The 21,447-nt window shown below is 39.5% G+C and overlaps 1 protein-coding gene across 2 annotated transcripts in view; it reads right to left on the reverse strand.

The window, feature by feature from the left end:
• Positions 1–21,447, reverse strand: part of LOC139750445 (uncharacterized) — a 110,661-nt gene that overhangs the window by 78,442 nt on the left and 10,772 nt on the right. Inside the window, exons 1-6 of one of the 2 annotated variants that reach the window (XM_071665252.1) lie at positions 20,689–20,935; positions 15,832–15,918; positions 11,082–15,632; positions 10,620–10,732; positions 7,400–7,537; positions 4,289–4,420 (exon numbers count right to left, since the gene is read on the reverse strand). In XM_071665252.1, coding sequence (XP_071521353.1) covers positions 4,289–4,420; positions 7,400–7,537; positions 10,620–10,732; positions 11,082–15,632; positions 15,832–15,918; positions 20,689–20,791 — 5,124 coding nt within the window. In that variant the 5' untranslated portion in view covers positions 20,792–20,935. Of the gene's footprint in view, positions 1–4,288; positions 4,421–7,399; positions 7,538–10,619; positions 10,733–11,081; positions 15,633–15,831; positions 15,919–20,688; positions 20,936–21,447 lie in introns of those variants that run through there. The other variant, XM_071665253.1, reaches the window with a different exon arrangement.

The following is a 21,447-nucleotide window of genomic DNA, read 5'->3' on the forward strand; positions in this document are numbered from 1 at the left end:
ACGCATGCCACCAACCTCTCAATCACCCTAACTATCTATATCTCTGACACCCGTTGAAACTCATTGCATGCCACCAACCTCTCAATCACCCTAACTATCTATATCTCTGACACCTGTTCCCTTCAGGAACTCCTATCAAAGGGTGGCCATGGTTAAAGAGTCTCCACTACTCTCAATCACCCCTCTACCTTACAAATTACCGGGTACACTTAACAAACTTATATCTCTCCCATTTAAACTTTCACTTTTGTCCCCCTTGCCCTTATACACTGGCACTATACTGGAATTCTACTAATCCTCAGGCACCTTACCATGAACCATAGACACTGAAAACCCAATTATCCAGTCAGTAACACAGTCACATCCTTTCTTAAGAAATTCAATTGCAATGCCATCCATTCAAGCTGCTGATGAAAGGATAAAGCAACCAGAGAACATAATGTGAAATTAAGTAAGAAATTTGTAAATAAGAAAATAACAAAATACCTTTATTATACAAGAATGGCAGATGAATGGAATAAATTGACTGAGGACATGGTTCATGCAGACAGCATATAAAAATCTAAGAGGATACATGATAGTAGAGAGTGTTCAAGAGATAAGGCCCAGTGAGCATAAAGCACCCTCCAGCACAGTTCAAATAGGTAATGAAATGGCTTTCAACAGCTCTTATTTCACCAGATCACTAGCCATGACTTTCTTAATTCACATACCTCTATATCCAAAATATCCCACATCTGCCAACCTGTCAATGATTCAACAATTCTTCAAAATACTCACTTCATCTATTCATCTCATTTCTGCCTTTTCCCCCTTCCCTATTTGCCCTCTCATCCTCAACAGAGTGCATACTCGCCCCTCTCTCCAAAATTCTTGCATTTACCTCCCTGACAACCCCATCCATAAACAAATTATGCAACCATGGGGACCATGGGGACATCACACACCCCTGCCGCGGACCAACATTCACTGGGAACCAATCACTCTCGTGTCTTTCTACTAGTAAACATGCCTTACATCCTCGGTAAAAACGTTTCACTGCTTCTAGCAACTTACCTCACACGCCATATACTCTTAAAACCTTCTACAAAGCATCTCTATCAACCCTATCATATGCCTTCTCCAGGTCTATAAATGCTACATACAAATCCATCTGTTTTTCTAAGTATTTCCCACACACATTCTTCAAAGCAAACACCTGATCTACACATCCTCTACCACTTCTGAAACCACACTGCTCTTCCCCAATCTGATGCTCTGTACATGCCTTCACCCTCTCAATCAACAGCCACCCATATAATTTCCCAGGAATACTAAAAAAGCTTATGACTGTAGTTTGAACACACTTTTATCCCCTTTGCTTTTGTACATTGGCGCTATAAATGCATTCCACCAATCTTCAGGCACTTCACCATGGTCCATACATATACTGGATATCCTTACCAACCAATCAACAACACAGTCACCCCTTTTTTAATAAATTCTACTGCAATACCATCCAAACCCACTGCCTTGTTGGATTTAACCTTCCACAAAGCTTTCACTACCTCTTCATTCTTTACCAAACCATTCCCCTGACCCTCTCACTTTGCACACCACTCCAACCAAAACACCCTATATCTGCCACTCTATCATAAAGCACATTCAACAAATCTTCAAAATACTGACTCCATCTCCTTCTCACTTCATCACTACTTGTTATCACCTCCCCACTTGCCCCCTTCACTGATGTTCCCATTTGTTCTCTTGTCTTATGCATGTAATTTACCTCCTTCAAAAACATCTTTTTATTCTCCCTAAAATTTACTGATGCTCTCTCACCCAACTCTCATTTGCCCTCTTTTTCAACCTTTGCACCTTTCTCTTGACCTCCTGCCGCTTTCTTTTATACACCTCCTGATCATTTGCATACCATTTCTAATCTACCCACCTCCCACCTTTTTCTATGCCACATGCATCTTTTGCGCAAGCCATCACTGCTTTCCTAAATACATCCCATTACTCACTCACTCCCCTCACATCACTTGCTGTCAACTTTTGCCATTCTACACTCAATCTCTCCTGATACTTCCTCACACAAGTCTCCTTTCCAAGCTCACTTACTCTTATCACTCTTTTCTCCCCAACATTCTCTCTTCTTTTTTGAAAACCTCTACAAATCTTCACCTTTGCCTTCACAAGATAGTGATCAGACATCTCTCCAGCTGCCCCTCTAAGCACATTAATATCCAAAAGTCTCTCTTTTACATGGCTATCAATTAACACACAATCCAATAATGCCTCCAGACCATCTCTCCTACTCACAAACATACACTTACATATATTTCTTTTTAAACCAGGTATTCCCAATCACAGTCTGTTTTCAGCACACAAATCCACAAGTTCTTCACCATTTCCAGTTACAACACTGAACACCCCATGTACACTCATTATATCCTAAAGTGTCACATTACTCACCTTTGCATTTAAATTACCAATCACTTAAACCTGGTTTCGTGCATAAAAGCTGCTAACACATTCACTCAGCTGCACCCAAAACACTTGCCTTTCATGATCTTTCTTCTCATGACCAGGTGCATAGGCACCAATAATCACCCATCTCTCTCCATCCACTTTCAGTTTTACCCGCATCAATCTAGAATTTACTTTCTTACACACTATCACATACTCCCACAACTCCTGCTTCAGGAATTTTGCTACTCCTTCCTTAGCTCTTGTCCTCTCATCAACCCCTGACTTTGCTCCTAAGACTTTCCCAAACCACTCTTCCCCTTTACCCTTGAGCTTCATTTCACTCAAGAGCCAGAACATCCAGGTTTCTTTTGTCAAACATACAACCTACCTCTCCTTTCTTCTCATCTTGGTTACATTCACACACATTCAGACACCCCAATCTGAGCCTTCAAGGAGGATGAGCAATCCCCACTTAACTCCTTTAGTTTCCTCTTTTAGAAACTGAAATACAATTGCTTTCTTTACCTATTTAGAAATTAATATACAAGAGGGGGGTTTCCAGCTCCCTACTCACGCCTCCTTTAGTTGCCTTCTATGACACGTGGGGATTAAGTGGGAAGTATTCTTTCTCCACTATCCTCAGGGATATGTATTGGTATATGTGCATGTATGGGCGTTTATGTATATATATGTATATATGAGTGGATGGGCCATTCTTCGTCTGTTTCCTAACACTACCTCCCATACAATTTTCCAGGAATACTTAACAAACTTATGCCTCTGTAGTTTGAACACACTTTTATCCCCTTTGCTTCAGTACATTGGCACTATACATGCACTCCGCCAATCCTCAGGCACTTCACCATGATCAATGCATATAGTGAATATCCTTACCAACCAATCAAAAACACAGTCACTCCCTTTCTTAACAAATTCAACTGCAATATCATCCACTCCTGCCACCTTGCCAGATATCATCTTCTGCAAGGTTTTTACACCTGTTCTCTCTCACTTTGCACACCATCCCAACCAAAACACCCTACACCTGCCACTTTATCATCAAACACATTCAACAAACCTTCAAAATAATCACTCCATCTCCTCCACACTTCCTCACTACCTGTTATCACTTCCCCCTGGCCCCTTCACTGGTTTCCATTTGTTCTTGTCTTACACATGTCATTTACCTCCTTCCAAAACATCCTTTTATTCTCCCTAAAGTTTAATGATACTCTCACCCTAACTATCATTTCCCCATTTTTTCAACTCTTGCACCTTCCTCTTGACCTCCTGCTGCTTTCTCTTATACACCTCCCAGTCATTTGCACTCCTTCCTTGCAAGTATTGTCCAAATGCCTCTCTTTTCTCTTTCACTAACAACTTCATTTCTTCATTCCACCACTCATTAACCTTTCTCATCTGCCTACCTCCCACCTTTTTCATGCCACATGAATCTCTTGCACATGAGAGCACTGCATCCTTAAATACATACCATTCCTCATCCACTCCCCTTACATCACTTGCTCTCACCTTTTGCCACTCTTCACTCAATCTCTCCTGGTATTTCATCATACAAGTCTCCTTTGCAAGCTCACTTACTCTCACCACTCTCTTCTCCCCAACATTCTCTCTTCTTTTCTGAAAACCTTTACTAATCTTCACCTCTGCCTCTACATGATATTAACAATTCCATATCCGTCTTGAATACCAAATACTGTGGCAGCGAATAAAAAAGTATAAGTTAGGCAAAAAAGGAAATCATCTGCTAAATTGGTTTCAGTAACTAATGCATGTCCTCAACACATCCTTCAAAGACACACCAAGAATCCCATACCTGTGTAGGTGTCTTCCTATGCTGGTGAAGATTAGGCTTTTTTGGTAAAAGGTTACCAGTGGAGCTCGATCGTGCGATGCGTTGCTTCCCAGGGAGGAGATCCGGTTCCTCATCTACAGACTTCATCCTTGTCTAGAAGAATTCATGTCAGACATTATTCATATATTTCTATTATTACCCATTTCCAATCTTATGTAACATTAATAAAAGCTTTTGTTGAAGTTACCATCACATAAGTTGAAACATATCCAGCCAGAAGGACAGCTCGACTTAAGTGTATAAGATTTATGCCATTTTTAGAATGACATGCACAGGACATTTACACTTTTTCTTAATTCATGCAGACTTCAATTTGGAATAGTGCAGGCTGGCAGCATGGTGATGTGGTGTTGCCAGTGCCTTACTAGAAGCAGACGTATACATGACATCGATATAGTCTGTAGTCATGGAGTGCTAAAGTATTTTATACCTCTGTATACTGCATGGGTTTTGCCCTCTGCATCACGTCATCAAAGCACCTTATAAGCTCTCCTGATCTCAGTGGTAGTATGATCATGATCCATAAGGCCATCATCAATGAGGTTAAGACTGATGTGCTTAAACAGCATGAGAAAGATGAATGAACAGTTGATAGTAAGTGTGCCCTTGGCCTTAATGAATCTACTTTACAGACTATTCATGATACAAAATAGAAGAGTGCCATGAGTAAAACATCAATCAGCATATCTAAAAACTTGTATTCCTGATGTTTGATTATGGAAAGAATGGAATAAATGTTGAGCAAATGGATCGAACACCATATTCATGAAAATGTTCCTGTCAGCATGCTTGTGATAATAGCAATGGCCTCAAATACATATGATGACTTGGCAATGGAGGAAGGAGCAGCAAAGACATTTCAAGCAAGTCCTAAATGGTTTGCTAATTTTAGATAATGCTACAATTAACACAACACCAAGATGACTGGTGAGGCTGCTTCTGCTGATGTTGTCGCAGCTGAAAATTTCCCAGGCCCCAGAAACCTTTCCATGGTCTACCCCAAACACTCACATTCCCTGATTCAGTCCATTGACAGCAAGTTGACTCTTGTATACAACATTGTTCCAATTCACTCTATTCCTTACTCGCCTTTCAACCTCCTGTATATTCAGGCCCTAATCACTATAAATCTTTTTCATACCATCCTTCCACCTCCAATTTGGTCTCCTGTTTCTCTTTTTTCCATCCATCTCTGACACATATATCCTCTTTGTCAATGTTTCCTCACTCATTCTCTCCATATGTCCAAACCATTTCAACACACCCTCATATACACACATATACATACATGCCCATACATATACATGCATATACATATCAACATATACACATATAAATACAAATACATACTCGTACACAGCCATATACATATATCCCTATGTACATATTCATACTTGCTGGCATTCATCCATTCCTGGCGTTACCCCTCCCCACAGGAAACAGCATCAGTACCCCCTGATTCAGCGAGGTAGTGCCACGAAAACAGACAAAAAAGGCCACATTCGTTCACACTTAGTCTCTAGCTGTCATGTGTAATGCACTGAAACCACAACATTCCTGCCCACGAGTCCCTTCTATCCTTATGCCATTCGTGCAGCTGGCCACATTCACTGGTCGAGACCACGTCAAAAAGTGTTATGATGTGTATGCATCTAAGTACAAAAAGTGCAGGGCAACTGAGTAGTAAGTGTTTCGTGTATTCTTTATGATAGCTGCATTGTGGGCATGAATGATCCTGGGATATGTTGGAAAGGTGTTCGTAGTGTTGCAGTGATGACTGATGTCCAGACTGTAAGCAGGAGAGTGCGGTTTCTGATGGGTGTATGTATGGTGGACAGGAGTTTAAAATTGAAGTGAGAGGTTATCTGTTTGGTGCCCGTTGAGGTATTTCAGTGTGTATGGGTTTTGTATCATTTGTTGAGGGTGGTGGAATTCATGGGTGAAGGTTAGTGATGCAAGAAACAGAGGTTTGCTTTTTATTCCTTGTTGTTCGCTGATGATACAGCGCTGGTGGCTGATTCATGTGAGAAACTGCAGAAGCTGGTGACTGAGTTTGGTAAAGTGTGTGGAAGAAGAAAGTTAAGAGTAAATGTGAATAAGAGCAAGGTTATTAGGTACAGTAGGGTTGAGGGTCAAGTCAATTGGGAGGTGAGTTTGAATGGAGAAAAACTGGAGGAAGTGAAGTGTTTTAGATATCTGGGAGTGGATCTGTCAGCGGATGGAACCATGGAAGCGGAAGTGGATCATAGGGTGGGGGAGGGGGCGAAAATTTTGGGAGCCTTGAAAAATGTGTGGAAGTCGAGAACATTATCTCGGAAAGCAAAAATGGGTATGTTTGAAGGAATAGTGGTTCCAACAATGTTGTATGGTTGCGAGGCGTGGGCTATGGATAGAGTTGTGCGCAGGAGGATGGATGTGCTGGAAATGAGATGTTTGAGGACAATGTGTGGTGTGAGGTGGTTTGATCGAGTAAGTAACGTAAGGGTAAGAGAGATGTGTGGAAATAAAAAGAGCGTGGTTGAGAGAGCAGAAGAGGGTGTTTTGAAATGGTTTGGGCACATGGAGAGAATGAGTGAGGAAAGATTGACCAAGAGGATATATGTGTCGGAGGTGGAGGGAACGAGGAGAAGAGGGAGACCAAATTGGAGGTGGAAAGATGGAGTGAAAAAGATTTTGTGTGATCGGGGCCTGAACATGCAGGAGGGTGAAAGGAGGGCAAGGAATAGAGTGAATTGGAGCGATGTGGTATACAGGGGTTGACGTGCTGTCAGTGGATTGAATCAAGGCATGTGAAGCGTCTGGGGTAAACCATGGAAAGCTGTGTAGGTATGTATATTTGCGTGTGTGGACGTGTGTATGTACATGTGTATGGGGGGGGGGTTGGGCCATTTCTTTCGTCTGTTTCCTTGCGCTACCTCGCAAACGCGGGAGACAGCGACAAAGTATAAAAAAAAAAAAAAAAAAAATGAAGGTTGTTGGTTATCTACAGAGCAGTTTGCATAGGAGAGGTCTAGTGCTGTTACATATAAGTTGATGATGGACATGGTTAATCACAACTGTGAAACTCTTTACCTTTTTAGATGATGGTTGTGTTTCCAAGTCTTCAGGGGCTGGCTGGTAATCATTAAACATCTTCATGCATTCCTCCATAACTTGTGGATCATCTCTGTCCAAACCCTCCTCATCACTCTCCTCAAAATTCTCCAAGTTCTGATGGCAAAGTAAAATCTTCGAACACCAGTTCCTCTTTAAAGTAATATGGTCAATCTATGGCTGTCATTCTATTACTGGAGAGAGGGTGGTTAAATACTTTTAAAGATTAAGACACTAGTTTCTCCAATCAAACAAAACTGTGTACAACAAATTATGAGCTCTGCTATATTCTCATACCCTCATCTACCCTTTATGACTTTCCTTGCAATTTATTTTTCTTTCTAGTTTTTGACTTGTATCTACAAAAAAAAAAAAAAACTTTTTCATGAAAACTACTATCTGTAATCACACTGGGCAGCCCTGTCCAGTTAAAGCAACTGGTTGCTAGTATATATGATCTGCCATAAATCAATAACTGTTTCCCCTAGGCCACTCAATCATAGTCCTTCAAAGCAGATGATATATCTACCTGGTCACTACTCCCCATGTCATTCTGAGACAGCAGCCCATAAACCAAGAATGATAAAAATAATTACCACAGTGAGCTTCAGGAGAGAGCCACAAACTATGATGGTGGTAGAAAGAACATGTCTTAAGAGAATGTCCAGTTGGTGTACAGAAATTCATCTCTACTTAATTTTGTCCTAAAGTTCTACACTTAACATCTTCAGAGCTGACCTTACACAAGTACGACCACCAGTTATAGGAGTGTAGATAAACCTGGTTTCCACTACTCAGTGAAACATTATCCAGTAAACTGCTTATGCAGTGCTCTATGCTCAAGAAAAAATAAACCATATAGACAGAAAAATCTTTAAAAATTTAAAAAAACCATGCAATCATTCACTGACAATTAGTGGTGTCACTAATGGATGTACAACATACTGAAATAAAAGTAAAATACGAAAAAAAGTAGCTCAGTCAGTAGCAACAGAGTGCAATCAATCTGAAGAGTCACTGCTCATTAGCAAGAGGTAGCATCTCCATGGCAGCCAGCCCAGTGCACAAGTTACGGTGGACATAAAATCTGCATTCCTCTGTCTATCTATATCTCTAATTCCGGTTTCCTCTGGGAACTCCCTCACAGGGGTGGCCACAGCAAGTCTCTTCTTATGCCTGTCCTTCCATGCTCCCTTGCATACACCACTTCATGCATTACTATAATTTCTCTCCCTCCAGTACTCTTCCACTCTATTTCCCCATGTCCCAGGTGGTCTTCCTCTCACAGCAACCCTTTAATTGTACTATCATGCACTCTCCTTGTAAACTCCCCATCTTGCATTCTTTCCACACTCCCAAACCACCTCAAAGTATTACACTTCACTCATTCTATAATCCACAATCATTACCTTTGCATTTCCTGCCATAGAAAATCTCTCTTATGCCCCGTTTTAACTCTTTTCATTTCATCTAATCACACCATGTGCTCCTCTCAAATAACTCATTTCCATCCTGGATTCTTGACCTCTGTTATTCATCCCATGTCCATGTTTTGGCTGCAATGGTCAGGTTAAGAGGACTGTGCTGTCCTTCAATCTTTTCTTCACTTATTTACACCTCTACCCTTTATCATTCTGAGACCTAACAACCTTCCTACCCTGTACTGCTCTCTCCCTTATTTCTCCTTCCATATCAACAAACTTACACAAAATAGTTCCCAATTCCTTAAATTCTGTCACCTCTTCCAGACTTTCTCCCCCATGGTTATATCACAGTTTAGAACACTTTCTTCCTTGACTCTTCAGGATTTGCAAAATCTATATTTTCACTCTGTTTCCTTTCAAACACCATTACTTTACTTTACTTTTACTCACATTTACTTTCATCTGCCTACCCTTACAGACATCAAAAACACACTTACAATCTTCTGCATTCTTATACTGTAATACTGCATATAACCTCTAGCACTTACAATGTACCAAAACCAAAAAGTGCCCAAGTGAGTCTTGGGCTTCAATGAAGTGGAGGAGCTAGAAGAATGGTAACTTGGAAAAGAAGTTGCTTATTTTGATGTGTTTTGATGCCATTCAATATGGTGTTGACATCACCAAAGCCCCTAGCACATCTGCTACATTAGTGAGAACATTTTGTGAGCTGGGTACCATGCCTCCAATGGGACACCTTCAGGTGCAATATAAAGATTACTTGTACCAGAGGTGAAGTTATGGAGAACATGGAGCAAACACTGACTTTCTGGCATCAATAGCATTTTCATCTTTTCTTTCTTTTAAACTATTCGCCATTTCCCGCGTTAGTGAGGTAGTGTTAGGAACAGAGGACTGGGCCTTTTTTGGAATATCCTCACCTGGCCCCCTCTGTTCCTTCTTTTGGAAAATTAAAAAAAAAAAAACGAGAGGGGAGGATTTCCAGCCCCCCGCTCCCTCCCCTTTTACGACACGCAGGGAATACGTGGGAAGTATTCTTAATCCCCTATCCCCAGGGATTCTACAGTATTCCTGTACTACCCTAAGGAACATTTTTTTTCAAATAATGTATCTGCATTGTACTCTATTTTCTTAGGTATTTCATTTAGCTTTTTTGGTCAAATCATTTTTACCAATATCCCCTAGAAACCTCACCCTGCCTTATCCTAATGAATCCTCAAATAAAATGTGATTCATGATTCAGAGATGCTGTTGTGTTTTCCTGGAACATATCCCAAATGTTAAGAGGGGACCAGTTGCACTTGTACAGGCCACTTTCTCCCACTCTTAAATGAACTGGAAAGTGTGACATCTGGGAATCTAAAAATGCATTATGCCACAAACAACTGTAATTCCCATTAAGGAGAATTCTTCCTACCTATCATCAACTCACAACAACTATCCCAGAAAAGCTCTTCATGAGATACAAAGATGACGTAACCCATAGCTATGACAACAAGCTAAGAAACTTGCTTATGAAGTACTATTTTACTATCAGACTAGTGGATGAATGGAATAAACATTGGTTGAAGCTATGATTGCTGATGGTATAAAAATGTTTAAATAGTAATAGGACTACAGAAATTTTAAAACAGAACTCCACAAGTGTACAAAATAAGAAATTACAAATATGTAATCATCTGTACAAATAGCTACTGATTAAATGTAATACGATTACAAAATATGACATCGGCTAAAAACTTTAGAGTGTGTACCTCAAAATGCCTTGAATTTACTTTATCAGAGCTGCTAATCATCTGTTCCCAGTCATCTTCAGGTATTTCATCGAGTACCGAAAGGTCTGGTAAAGGAGACTCATTACCCGTATCTGTAAAAGAAGCTAGATCAAAGTCCTAATTCATCATCCAATATCTTTGATTATAACCAAAACTTATTATTACAAATACATCATGTAAACAAATCTGATCACCGCTAGAGGGACTGTAATGACTCTGGAAAGGGACAGTCATTACCAGAAGCAGGATAATCTGAAACAGAAATTGTGAAAAGATTTGAAATTCTATAAATCTAAGAAAAGAGTTATGACCAGAAAATCTGAAAAAAACATAAAAATTGAAATTCTATATACATGCATTTATATACAGCAATGCATATCACATAATATAGCATTCCAACTATAATTTCACAGCCAGATGAATAATTCTGCTGCTGCTCACCATTATAACCATAAAGGTCTCTATCCGAGATTCCATCAGATGACTCTTCTTTCATTGCTGTTTTTTTACTTTTTGCTACTTCATCAGCCTTTGCTGCCTTCTTGCTACTAATTACTTCTGTCTTATTTTCTTTTCTACTTCTGCTGGTTTTACTACTGGAAGTTCCTTTATCCTTATGATGACTATCACTGGTTTGTCTGCTGCTACTGTTCTTACTACTATGGTGATGTTTACTGCTGCTATGTTTGCTACTGCTTCTGATGTGACTGCTAGAGGTGATATCTGAGTTGCCTTCCTTACTCTTGTAGTTACTGGAATGGATGGTTTTGGTACTTGTGGAGGTGATGATGACACTGCTACTATGATGCTGTTTGCTGGAGCTGCTGCTGCCACTGGTACTGCTACTACTCTTGTGATGGCTAGAACTGCTACTGTGATGACTGCTCGAGCTAATAAGATAATTGCTGCTCTTATCCTTGGTTGATGAGGAATGAGTGTGCTTGGATTCACTTTTGTTTTCTTTTGAAGTTGCATCTAGGTGACTATCATTTGATTTATGAGAATAGCGGGTTGTCTCAGATTTTGGAAGGTCATTTTTCTTATCAAACTTTGAACTTTGTTCAGTCTTACCTTTACCACTGGAATGACTAACATTATGTTTTTTATCACCATACTGTTCTTGAGTTGAAGACTTATGAGCTCTGCAGTCACTAAAATCATTTTGATCCAATTCATCATCTGAAGATGTTGAAGAATCTGCACTCATATCATGCATATTAGATGCAGCCTCAAAAATAGAAATCTCTGTGAGAGACTTTGGTTTTGACGGTTGAGTGCTTGCAAATACCATGTCAAACATGGACATATCTTTAGGATGATCATCTGGGTTGGGACTTGAAACATTTTCTTTTCTGTTCTTTTCAGTATTCATCCTCCTATCATCTAGTTTCTTCTTTTCATATGATGTTTCGCTGTCACTTTTTTTTGAATCAATGCTGCCTCGTCTATTAGATGTCGATGATTTTTCTGTAATGCTTTCAGTACTATTTTTTCTCTCATGACTACCTCTTCTCTTGCTTTCTTTATCAGTGATGCTCTCTGTACTATTTTTCCTCTCACAACTACCTCTCCTTTTGCTTTCTTTGTCAGTCTTGCTCTCTGTGCTATTTTTCCTCTCACGAATGCCTCTTCTCTTGTTTTCTTTATCAGTAGTTAATCTGAGCTGTTCTTTCTCTCTCCTTCTGACACTTTCTGAATTTTTTGTTCCTTCTTTGGATGATTTCTGATTACCTAAATGTATTTTCTTATTATCCATGTCATTTGATTTTCTATTTACTTCACTGTTGTTGCTTAACTTCTCTACGTTAGAGTATATATCAGAAGATTCCTCTGGATCTAGTTTTTCAGTCTTAACAATTGATAAATCAGGAACTATTTCCTCTTTTTCTACTTTAATTTTTGAGGGGTCAATAGGCATGGGAGTTGATATTGGTTGGCTCTCTTTGGCTGATAAGTTACTTCCCTTTCTGCCTTGTGATTTACAGGTGATGCTAACCTTGCTTCTGCTACAGCTTCGACTTCTTCGGATGGTCTTTCCTTCTCTGCCTTTACTGGGACTTCGGCTTCTATTTTTTTTTACACTTTTACTTTTGCACTTACTAGAACTTCTACTTCTATGTCTGCTGGAACTTCTACTTCTGTGTCTGCTAAAGCTTTCAATCTGAGATCTAGAATCAGCTTCCCTTCTTTGCTGAGCTTTATGGGCACTACTATTCTTGCTTCTGCTGTGACTTCGACTTCTGTTGATGTTTTCACCTCTGCCCTTACTGGGACTTTTGCTCCTATTTCTGCTTAAACTTCTAGACCTACGTTTGTTTGAACTTGTACTTGAACTCCTACTGGTGTCCTTACTGGAGCTCTCACTTGACGATTCAGCATCACTTTCCTCCCTCTGTCGTGATCTATGGGTATAACCAGTCTTGCTTCTGCTGCGACTTTGATTTCTCTGCTTGGTGTTTTCATTATTACTTTTAAAGGGACTTTTGCTCCTGGTTTTACTTACACTCCTACTTCTATACTTTCTAGAACTATCACTGGAACTGCTGGAACTTCTACTTCTGTGCCTGCTGGAACTTCTGTGTTTGCTGGAACTTCTACTTCTGTGCTTGCTGGAACTTCTACTTCTGTGCTTGCTGGAACTTCTACTTCTGTGCTTACTGGAACTTTCATTTTGTGATTTAGAATCACTTTCCCCTTTGTGTCGTGGTTTACAGGTATATCTATTCTTACTTCTGCTTCGACTTCGGCTTCTCTGGGAGGAGTTTTCACCTCTACCTTTACAAGGACTTTTACTCCTACTGTTGTTCAAACATCTACTTCTATGTTTACTAGAGCTCCTACTTCTATGTCCGCTAGAACTTCTACTTTGGTATTTGCTAGAACTTCTGCTCCTGTGCCTACTGGAACTATGGCTTCTTGTACTGCTGGAGCTATTACTTCTATTTCTACTAGAACTTCTACTTCTGCTATGACTTTTAGTGCTCTTTTTCTTTAACTTGCTTTTACCTCTTTTTCGTTTGTATTTTGATTTTTTATGATGTTTACTTTTCTTTTTGTGTTTCTTATGTTTTTTTGATTTGTCACTTTCATCATTAAGAATATCTCCAGTAGTATCACTTTTATTTTCATCATCATTATCCTTGTCATCTTTCAATTCCTCCTCATTTTCACTTGAATCAGACTTTCTGTCCCTGTGCTTTCTGTGTTTTTTACTTCGGCCATGTTTTCGACGACGCTTATGGTATTTTTTACGTTTCTTTCGGTGGTGAGAACGGTCTGATTCAGAACTACTTGAGGGGCTCCTCTTTCTCTTCTTCTTATGCCTCTTTTTTTCATGTTCTGAATCACTGTCAGTAGACGTCTTGTCAACAGAATTACCATCATGGCTTTCCTCTTCAGACTCAGAGTCAGGTGTATCACTCTCAGAAGGTTTATCTTTATCATTCACGTCCATCTTTAGATTTTTCTCATTTTCAATTATCTCCTTCTCTACATTTCCCTTTACATTAACTTTTTCTCCAACTTGGTTGGATTCCTTTGCTGCTTGCTCACTTTCATGGCTCTGTGAAGTTTCTGTCAATACATTACTTTCCTTACTATATAAGTCTGCTTTATCTTCTGAAGCTGACTCACGTATTTTGGTGGATGAAGAATTTGTCAAACTTTCGATTTCTTTATCTAAATCGACTTTATATTTTGTTTTGTTCTTTGGGCTTCCATGAAGGCTGCTTGCAGCAGGTGAATCTTTCAAGCTTCCCCTTGATTTTCCCTTATTTGAAGCTTCATTCCCATCCATTAACTGCAGCATTTCCTCCAGTGGGTCCCCTTCTTTCTTAGAATCTGATGTAGTACTACGAGGAGTCCAACTGCGGACGTTTGGTCTTGACAATTTGGGAGCACCTAGCGTATGAACTACTTGTGGGAGATGGGTATGCCCCTTTGCCCTTTTCTTTGTATCTTCTTTGCCAATTCTTTTTTTTTCTGGTTTTGCCACCAAACTGGGCTGTTTAACAGCATGATTTTTCTCTTCTTCCTCATTACCTTCCTTGTGGTTTTGTCCTTTGTTTTTTTCTATTACTGTTCGATTTTCCTTTGATTCATACTCATCAGGGTTTGTACTTGGTTTTGTATACACAACAGAATTGAAAGCTCCAAATCCATCACTGGATGATGTAAACACTGGAGATGGAGGTAGGAAATATGACCCTTCATTTGGCACTTTGTCTTCATTATTTGTGACTGGCAAATCACATGAGTTGCTGTCTTGATCTGACAAATTTCTAGCATCTGAAATCATGGAGGATTCATCAACCTTTTTATCTGGAACATTCAGACTATACTGCAGCTTACCTAAAGCTTTCACTTTTTTTTTCTTAGGTTTGATTTTATTATTTTGTGAATGTTCAGCAAGAACTTCTTCTAAGATGTCAAAATCACATTTTCTTTTATCCACATCATCCTCAGTTTCATCTGAAGAAAAGTCAGTAACTTCACTCTCAACTGACTCTTTTGAATTTGGTTCACTTTCAATGGCATCTTGTATAGTGCTCAATGACAAAACTGGTGCTGGAGTATATTTGAGAGCCTTAGCCTTTGATGCAGACACAACTTCATTGTAATCTACTGACCGTTTACGTTTATTGAGCTCTTCAATAGGGGTAGGATTATAGCTAGGTGTGCCAGGGGGACGGAAGTAATACTTCTTCTTTAACTTGGTATTTGCTTGTGAAACCTCAGAAGCAGCATGAGCAGCAAGTGCTGAAGTGTCAATACTCTTCACAATTAAAGAAGGATCAATTCCTGGTGCAGCTAAGATAGGATTTTCTGCTAACACTTTCTTAACAGCCTCACTCACAAGATGCTGCAAAAGTTCAGATTGTGTCTCTTCTTCTGGTCCTGACTGTTCCTCCTGTTTACTAACTTCTTTCTGCAGCTCCAAGCTCCCAGATTCATTTGCTATTTCAGTCTCAGTATTGGTGGATGCTGGTGGAACTGCAGAGAAAATGTTTGAACATCAATAACCATAAATTCTTAATCATGATGCATTATGAATGAAACTTATTGCACCTCAATTTTTTCTTCTTCTTCTTAAAAGAAAAGTTTATTTACTGTCATGCAAACAGCACACAACACAAATCATATTATGCAAATATAAGTTATGTTACTAATGGATTTCATGAGGACAACATACCTCTGAGAGTTTCAGGAGCACTACTTGTTCCATCCACCTCAGCATCTGGTAAAGAAGTGGAACTTTGAGGAGTAGCATCTGTCAATTCTGAAATATAAATTATTAGCATGTGGATATCCTTAAACACTAGTTAACATCCTAAAACTATATATGAACATTACATTACATCAGATATATACTGTACTACATATGATGGTTTCAAAGTTATCAAAATTCTATTCCTATATAATATGAGCAATTGGATCCTTTTTTTTTTTTTTTTATACTTTGTCGCTGTCTCCCGCGTTTGCGAGGTAGCGCAAGGAAACAGACGAAAGAAATGGCCCACCCCCCCCCCCATACACATGTACATACACACGTCCACACACGCAAATATACATACCTACACAGCTTTCCATGGTTTACCCCAGACGCTTCACATGCCTTGATTCAATCCACTGACAGCACGTCAACCCCTGTATACCACATCGCTCCAATTCACTCTATTCCTTGCCCTCCTTTCACCCTCCTGCATGTTCAGGCCCCGATCACACAAAATCTTTTTCACTCCATCTTTCCACCTCCAATTTGGTCTCCCTCTTCTCCTCGTTCCCTCCACCTCCGACACATATATCCTCTTGGTCAATCTTTCCTCACTCATTCTCTCCATGTGCCCAAACCATTTCAAAACACCCTCTTCTGCTCTCTCAACCACGCTCTTTTTATTTCCACACATCTCTCTTACCCTTACGTTACTTACTCGATCAAACCACCTCACACCACACATTGTCCTCAAACATCTCATTTCCAGCACATCCATCCTCCTGCGCACAACTCTATCCATAGCCCACGCCTCGCAACCATACAACATTGTTGGAACCACTATTCCTTCAAACATACCCATTTTTGCTTTCCGAGATAATGTTCTCGACTTCCACACATTTTTCAAGGCTCCCAAAATTTTCGCCCCCTCCCCCACCCTATGATCCACTTCCGCTTCCATGGTTCCATCCGCTGACAGATCCACTCCCAGATATCTAAAACACTTCACTTCCTCCAGTTTTTCTCCATTCAAACTCACCTCCCAATTGACTTGACCCTCAATCCTACTGTACCCAACAACCTTGCTCCCATTCACACCCACTCTTAACTTTCTTCTTCCACACACTTTACCAAACTCAGTCACCAGCTTCTGCAGTTTCTCACATGAACCAGCCACCAGCGCTGTATCATCAGCGAACAACAACTGACTCACTTCCCAAGCTCTCTCATCCCCAACAGACTTCATACTTGCCCCTCTTTCCAGGACTCTTGCATTTACCTCCCTAACAACCCCATCCATAAACAAATTAAACAACCATGGAGACATCACACACCCCTGCCGCAAACCTACATTCACTGAGAACCAATCACTTTCCTCTCTTCCTACACGTACACATGCCTTACATCCTCGATAAAAACTTTTCACTGCTTCTAACAACTTGCCTCCCACACCATATATTCTTAATACCTTCCTTTTTATGAAACATAAATTTGGTATACAATACCCTTGTATGGTTAAAAAGACTAAACTCTGAGCACTGTGTTTCCAAAAGCTTGGATCTGCATGGCTAAGAGACTACTGTCTGCTAAAGAACACCACTGATGACATCATCGACTCTATTCATCTCTTTACCTCCTTCTACAATACGACTAAATATCTTAGGGTATAGTAAGACAGTATTAGCCAATGCAAAAGACCAGCTGGTAATCAAGATAATGTATAAGCAATAAATTCCTGAGAAAACATCAAACTGGATTGTAAGTCTTGGAGACAAAGTCTGAGGTTGAAAATATTTCTCCATTAGCAGAAAATGTCAGTTTCTTTATCTATTCAACAAGTTCTCCCAAACAGGAGCAAGTTCAGTCCTGAAAATAGAATGCAAGTTACACTGAGAGTTATATGATATGGTGTCTATTCCAAAAAGGTAAGGAAAGTGCATTAGGGTACACAGAGGATGAGTGGTAAAAGAAAAAAATTCCTTGTATTTTGTGTGGCATTATGTCAGAGCTTTAATGGATGGTGACAGGGTTATACCTGACTTAAGAGACTCTATTTGTTATAAGCTTGATGAGCTTGTATAAGGTATGGTTTCACTGGAAACAGCAGTTCCAAAGTTATTTGTAACATGATAAAAAAAGGATTTCATGGGTAAGTATGAAGAAATAATCTGGGTCAGTATGTGATGAAGTGACAACTGAGGATTATGAAATTTACAGGAAAACTGCATTCTCTTACAGTTATACTGAAGCATATCACAACAGCACCTCACATATGCACCAGGCCATAAGACCTGTCTGACATGTCAGGAAAAACAAATTTCACCCCTTTTGGATGAGTGTTTTCATACAATGCCATTTTGTTAGCTGACCCCCTTCACTCACACACACTCTCTTGCTGTCATGTATAGTGCACCAAAACTAAAGCCTCCTATCCACAACAAGGCCTCAGAGACCTTTTTGTTGTTTCCCCTCATTGCTTCATGTGCCCAGATTCAACCCACACACACCATGTCATCCCCTATATACCATATCAATCCAATTCGCTCTGTCCCTTACATGCCTCACATCCCCCTGCATGTTCAGAACCTGAGCTGTCAAAGCATCTTTCACTTAATCCTTCACCTCTTTGGTTTTCTCCATTTCATTGTTCCCTCAACTTCTGACAAGAATACCTTCAGTCATCCTTTCCTCACTAGTCCTCTTCATATGTCCAAACCATTTCAGCACACCCTCATCGGTTTTGTCAAACATACTCCTCTTACTACCACACCTCTCTTTCTTATTCAATCACCCCTCCTCACACTACACATTGCCTTTAAATATTTCATTTCCAACACATTCACCCTACCCTTTACAATGCTATCTAAGTCACACACTCTACATCCATGCAGCATCACTGGGATTACTACACCATCAAACACCCATCTTTGCCCTTAAAGATGGTTCACTCCTTTCCACACATTCCTCAATGCATCCAAGACCTTTCTCATCCTCACCTACCCTAAGGCTCACTTCAGCCCCTATGGTCCCATTCACTGCCTTATCCACTCTCATGAGCCTAAAAGACTCCACTTCCTCCAGGTTCTCTCCATTCAAATCCATGCTCAACATAACCTGTCTCTTTTCAATACTAAACCTAACAAACTTGCTTTCATTCACTTTTATTCTCAATTCACTCTTTTCAAATATTCTCCCAGACTTAGACACTAACTACTGTAACTTCTTGCTCAAATCTGTCACCAGCAACAAATCAGCAAGACACAACTCAGCATGATATAAACAAAGCAGAACTCGTCACTGCAAATCCATATAGTGGGACGAGGCAAAAATACTGCATAAGGGCCTAAGCAAACAAATAAGAAAGACATTACCAGCAGCTTACGTCACTACCAAAGATAACATTAACAGAAGGTCTGGTTTCATCTGCTGGTCACATCAGGCAGCGGATATCACTGTAAATGAGTGGAGACAGCCGGACAAGCAATCCAATCTGAGAGTGACATACCAAAGCATCCGAATGGATGACCATCACTTGCTGGAGAATATGGCCCAGCTTAATGCTGGAATCAGTATTTCCTGAGGAAGACCACTGAATGGTCAAAACATTGAAGTACATCTCAGCACTAACCTGTTTGTTTCAATACCATCCTTAACTCATTATGTATATGCAATTATTCTAAAATCCGAAAAATCCAAAATCTGAAACACCTCTGGTCCCAGGCATTTTGGATAAGGGATACTCAACCTGTACAAGTGTTCCACCAATCCTCAGGCATCTCACCTTGATCCATACACACTGAAAATCTTGACTAACCAATCAATTCAACTTGAATACCATCCACTCCAGCAGACTTGCCACCTCATCCACATGCCATACCACTCTCTCATCACATACCTCCCCAACTCAAACACCCTACATCTGCCTTCAAAGTACTCACTCCAACTCCTCTTCATCTCATATATGTCCATTACTACTTCCCTATTTGTCCTCTTTACCAATGTTCCTAATTTTCTTTATTTTTCTCACGCAGTCAACATCCTTCCAAACATTTTACTAAATCTCCTACTTCTATGTCTGCTAGAACTTCTACTTTGGTATTTGCTAGAACTTCTGCTCCTGTGCCTACTGGAACTATGGCTTCTTGTACTGCTGGAGCTATTACTTCTATTTCTACTAGAACTTCTACTTCTGCTATGACTTTTAGTGCTCTTTTTCCTTAACTTGCTTTTACCTCTTTTTCGTTTTTATTTTGACTTTTTATGATGTTTACTTTTCTTTTTGTGCTTCTTATGTTTTTTTATTTGTCATTTTCATCATTAAGAATATCTCCAGTAGTATCACTTTTATTTTCATCATCATTATCCTTGTCATCTTTCAATTCCTCCTCATTATCACTTGAATCAGAGTTTCTGTCCCTGTGCTTTCTGTATTTTTTACTTTGGACATGTAAAAGAATATTCCCAACTGATACAGTCTAATCAACAAATAATCAGCACACACAATAAAATATACTGCGTCGAGTCCTGTTCTTCAACTCTTATCATAGTATTCTCTGAATAAAACACAAACACTACATAATAAAATCTCTCAGGAGTAAAAGCTTGTCCCAATGCAGACTTAAACAGAAAATATGAAATGTTTGACAAACCGGTAACGTCATGTCGGCAAAAAAAAAAAAAAAACAAAGCAAAGACTTCTATCTAGACCGGACATGACTACAACAGCCTTGATATAGATTACCGACTGGTGAGAGAAGAGGCTGATGAGACAGGCTAAAAGTAGAAGAGAATCTTTCAGTGTGTGTGATAAGAGTTAAACATGAAAAGCGTGCTGACCTTTCTTAGGGTTATGACGAAAATGGCAGTAAGGGCGATGGCAGTAGTTCTTTTCATGCTCAGGACAAGATATCCCACGAAAATACCCACTCGTAGGTAACATGGCAAGATTTCATTAATTCTAATGAAACTTCAGTGACAGACGTTGCTTTTTATCGTTTCACAAATCCGAAACTGTGCAGACACTCCAATGTTTTGGTACTGAGATCATTCGTAACTAATTCTCATTTAAACAGTTTTCATAATATTTGTTGTATTTCAGATTTTCTTAATATTTTTCGAGATTCATATCGAAATTTATATTTGTGTTGCACCATTTTTGTCGAAACTATTGATGAATACATTATATACCCGCTTTTAAAAATTCAAGGAACTATGAAATACAAGACATACAGTGGACTTAAGCCATCGTGTTTCATTTTTCCCGTGTACTCATAGGAATATATATATATATATATATATATATATATATATATATATATATATATATATATATATATATATATATATCGCTGCTCTCAATAAGTTGATAGAGGTAAAGCATTGCATTTCACAAAGCGTGATGTTCGTAGGTACAAATACAAGGGGTGACGATCTTAACCTTTATCTCGATGATGTTAACCTTAAAGAGCTCTTCAGATGTACACATATAACAACAAGAGGCCATAGTGAGAGAATGTTTATGAAATTCACGAGAAAATATGTCAAAAAATATTTCTACAGTGCAATAGTAATGGATGAATGGGACAGAGCAATGAG

This window comes from Panulirus ornatus, chromosome 9 (assembly GCF_036320965.1).
Source record: "Panulirus ornatus isolate Po-2019 chromosome 9, ASM3632096v1, whole genome shotgun sequence".
Classification (NCBI taxonomy): Eukaryota; Metazoa; Arthropoda; class Malacostraca; order Decapoda; family Palinuridae; genus Panulirus; species Panulirus ornatus.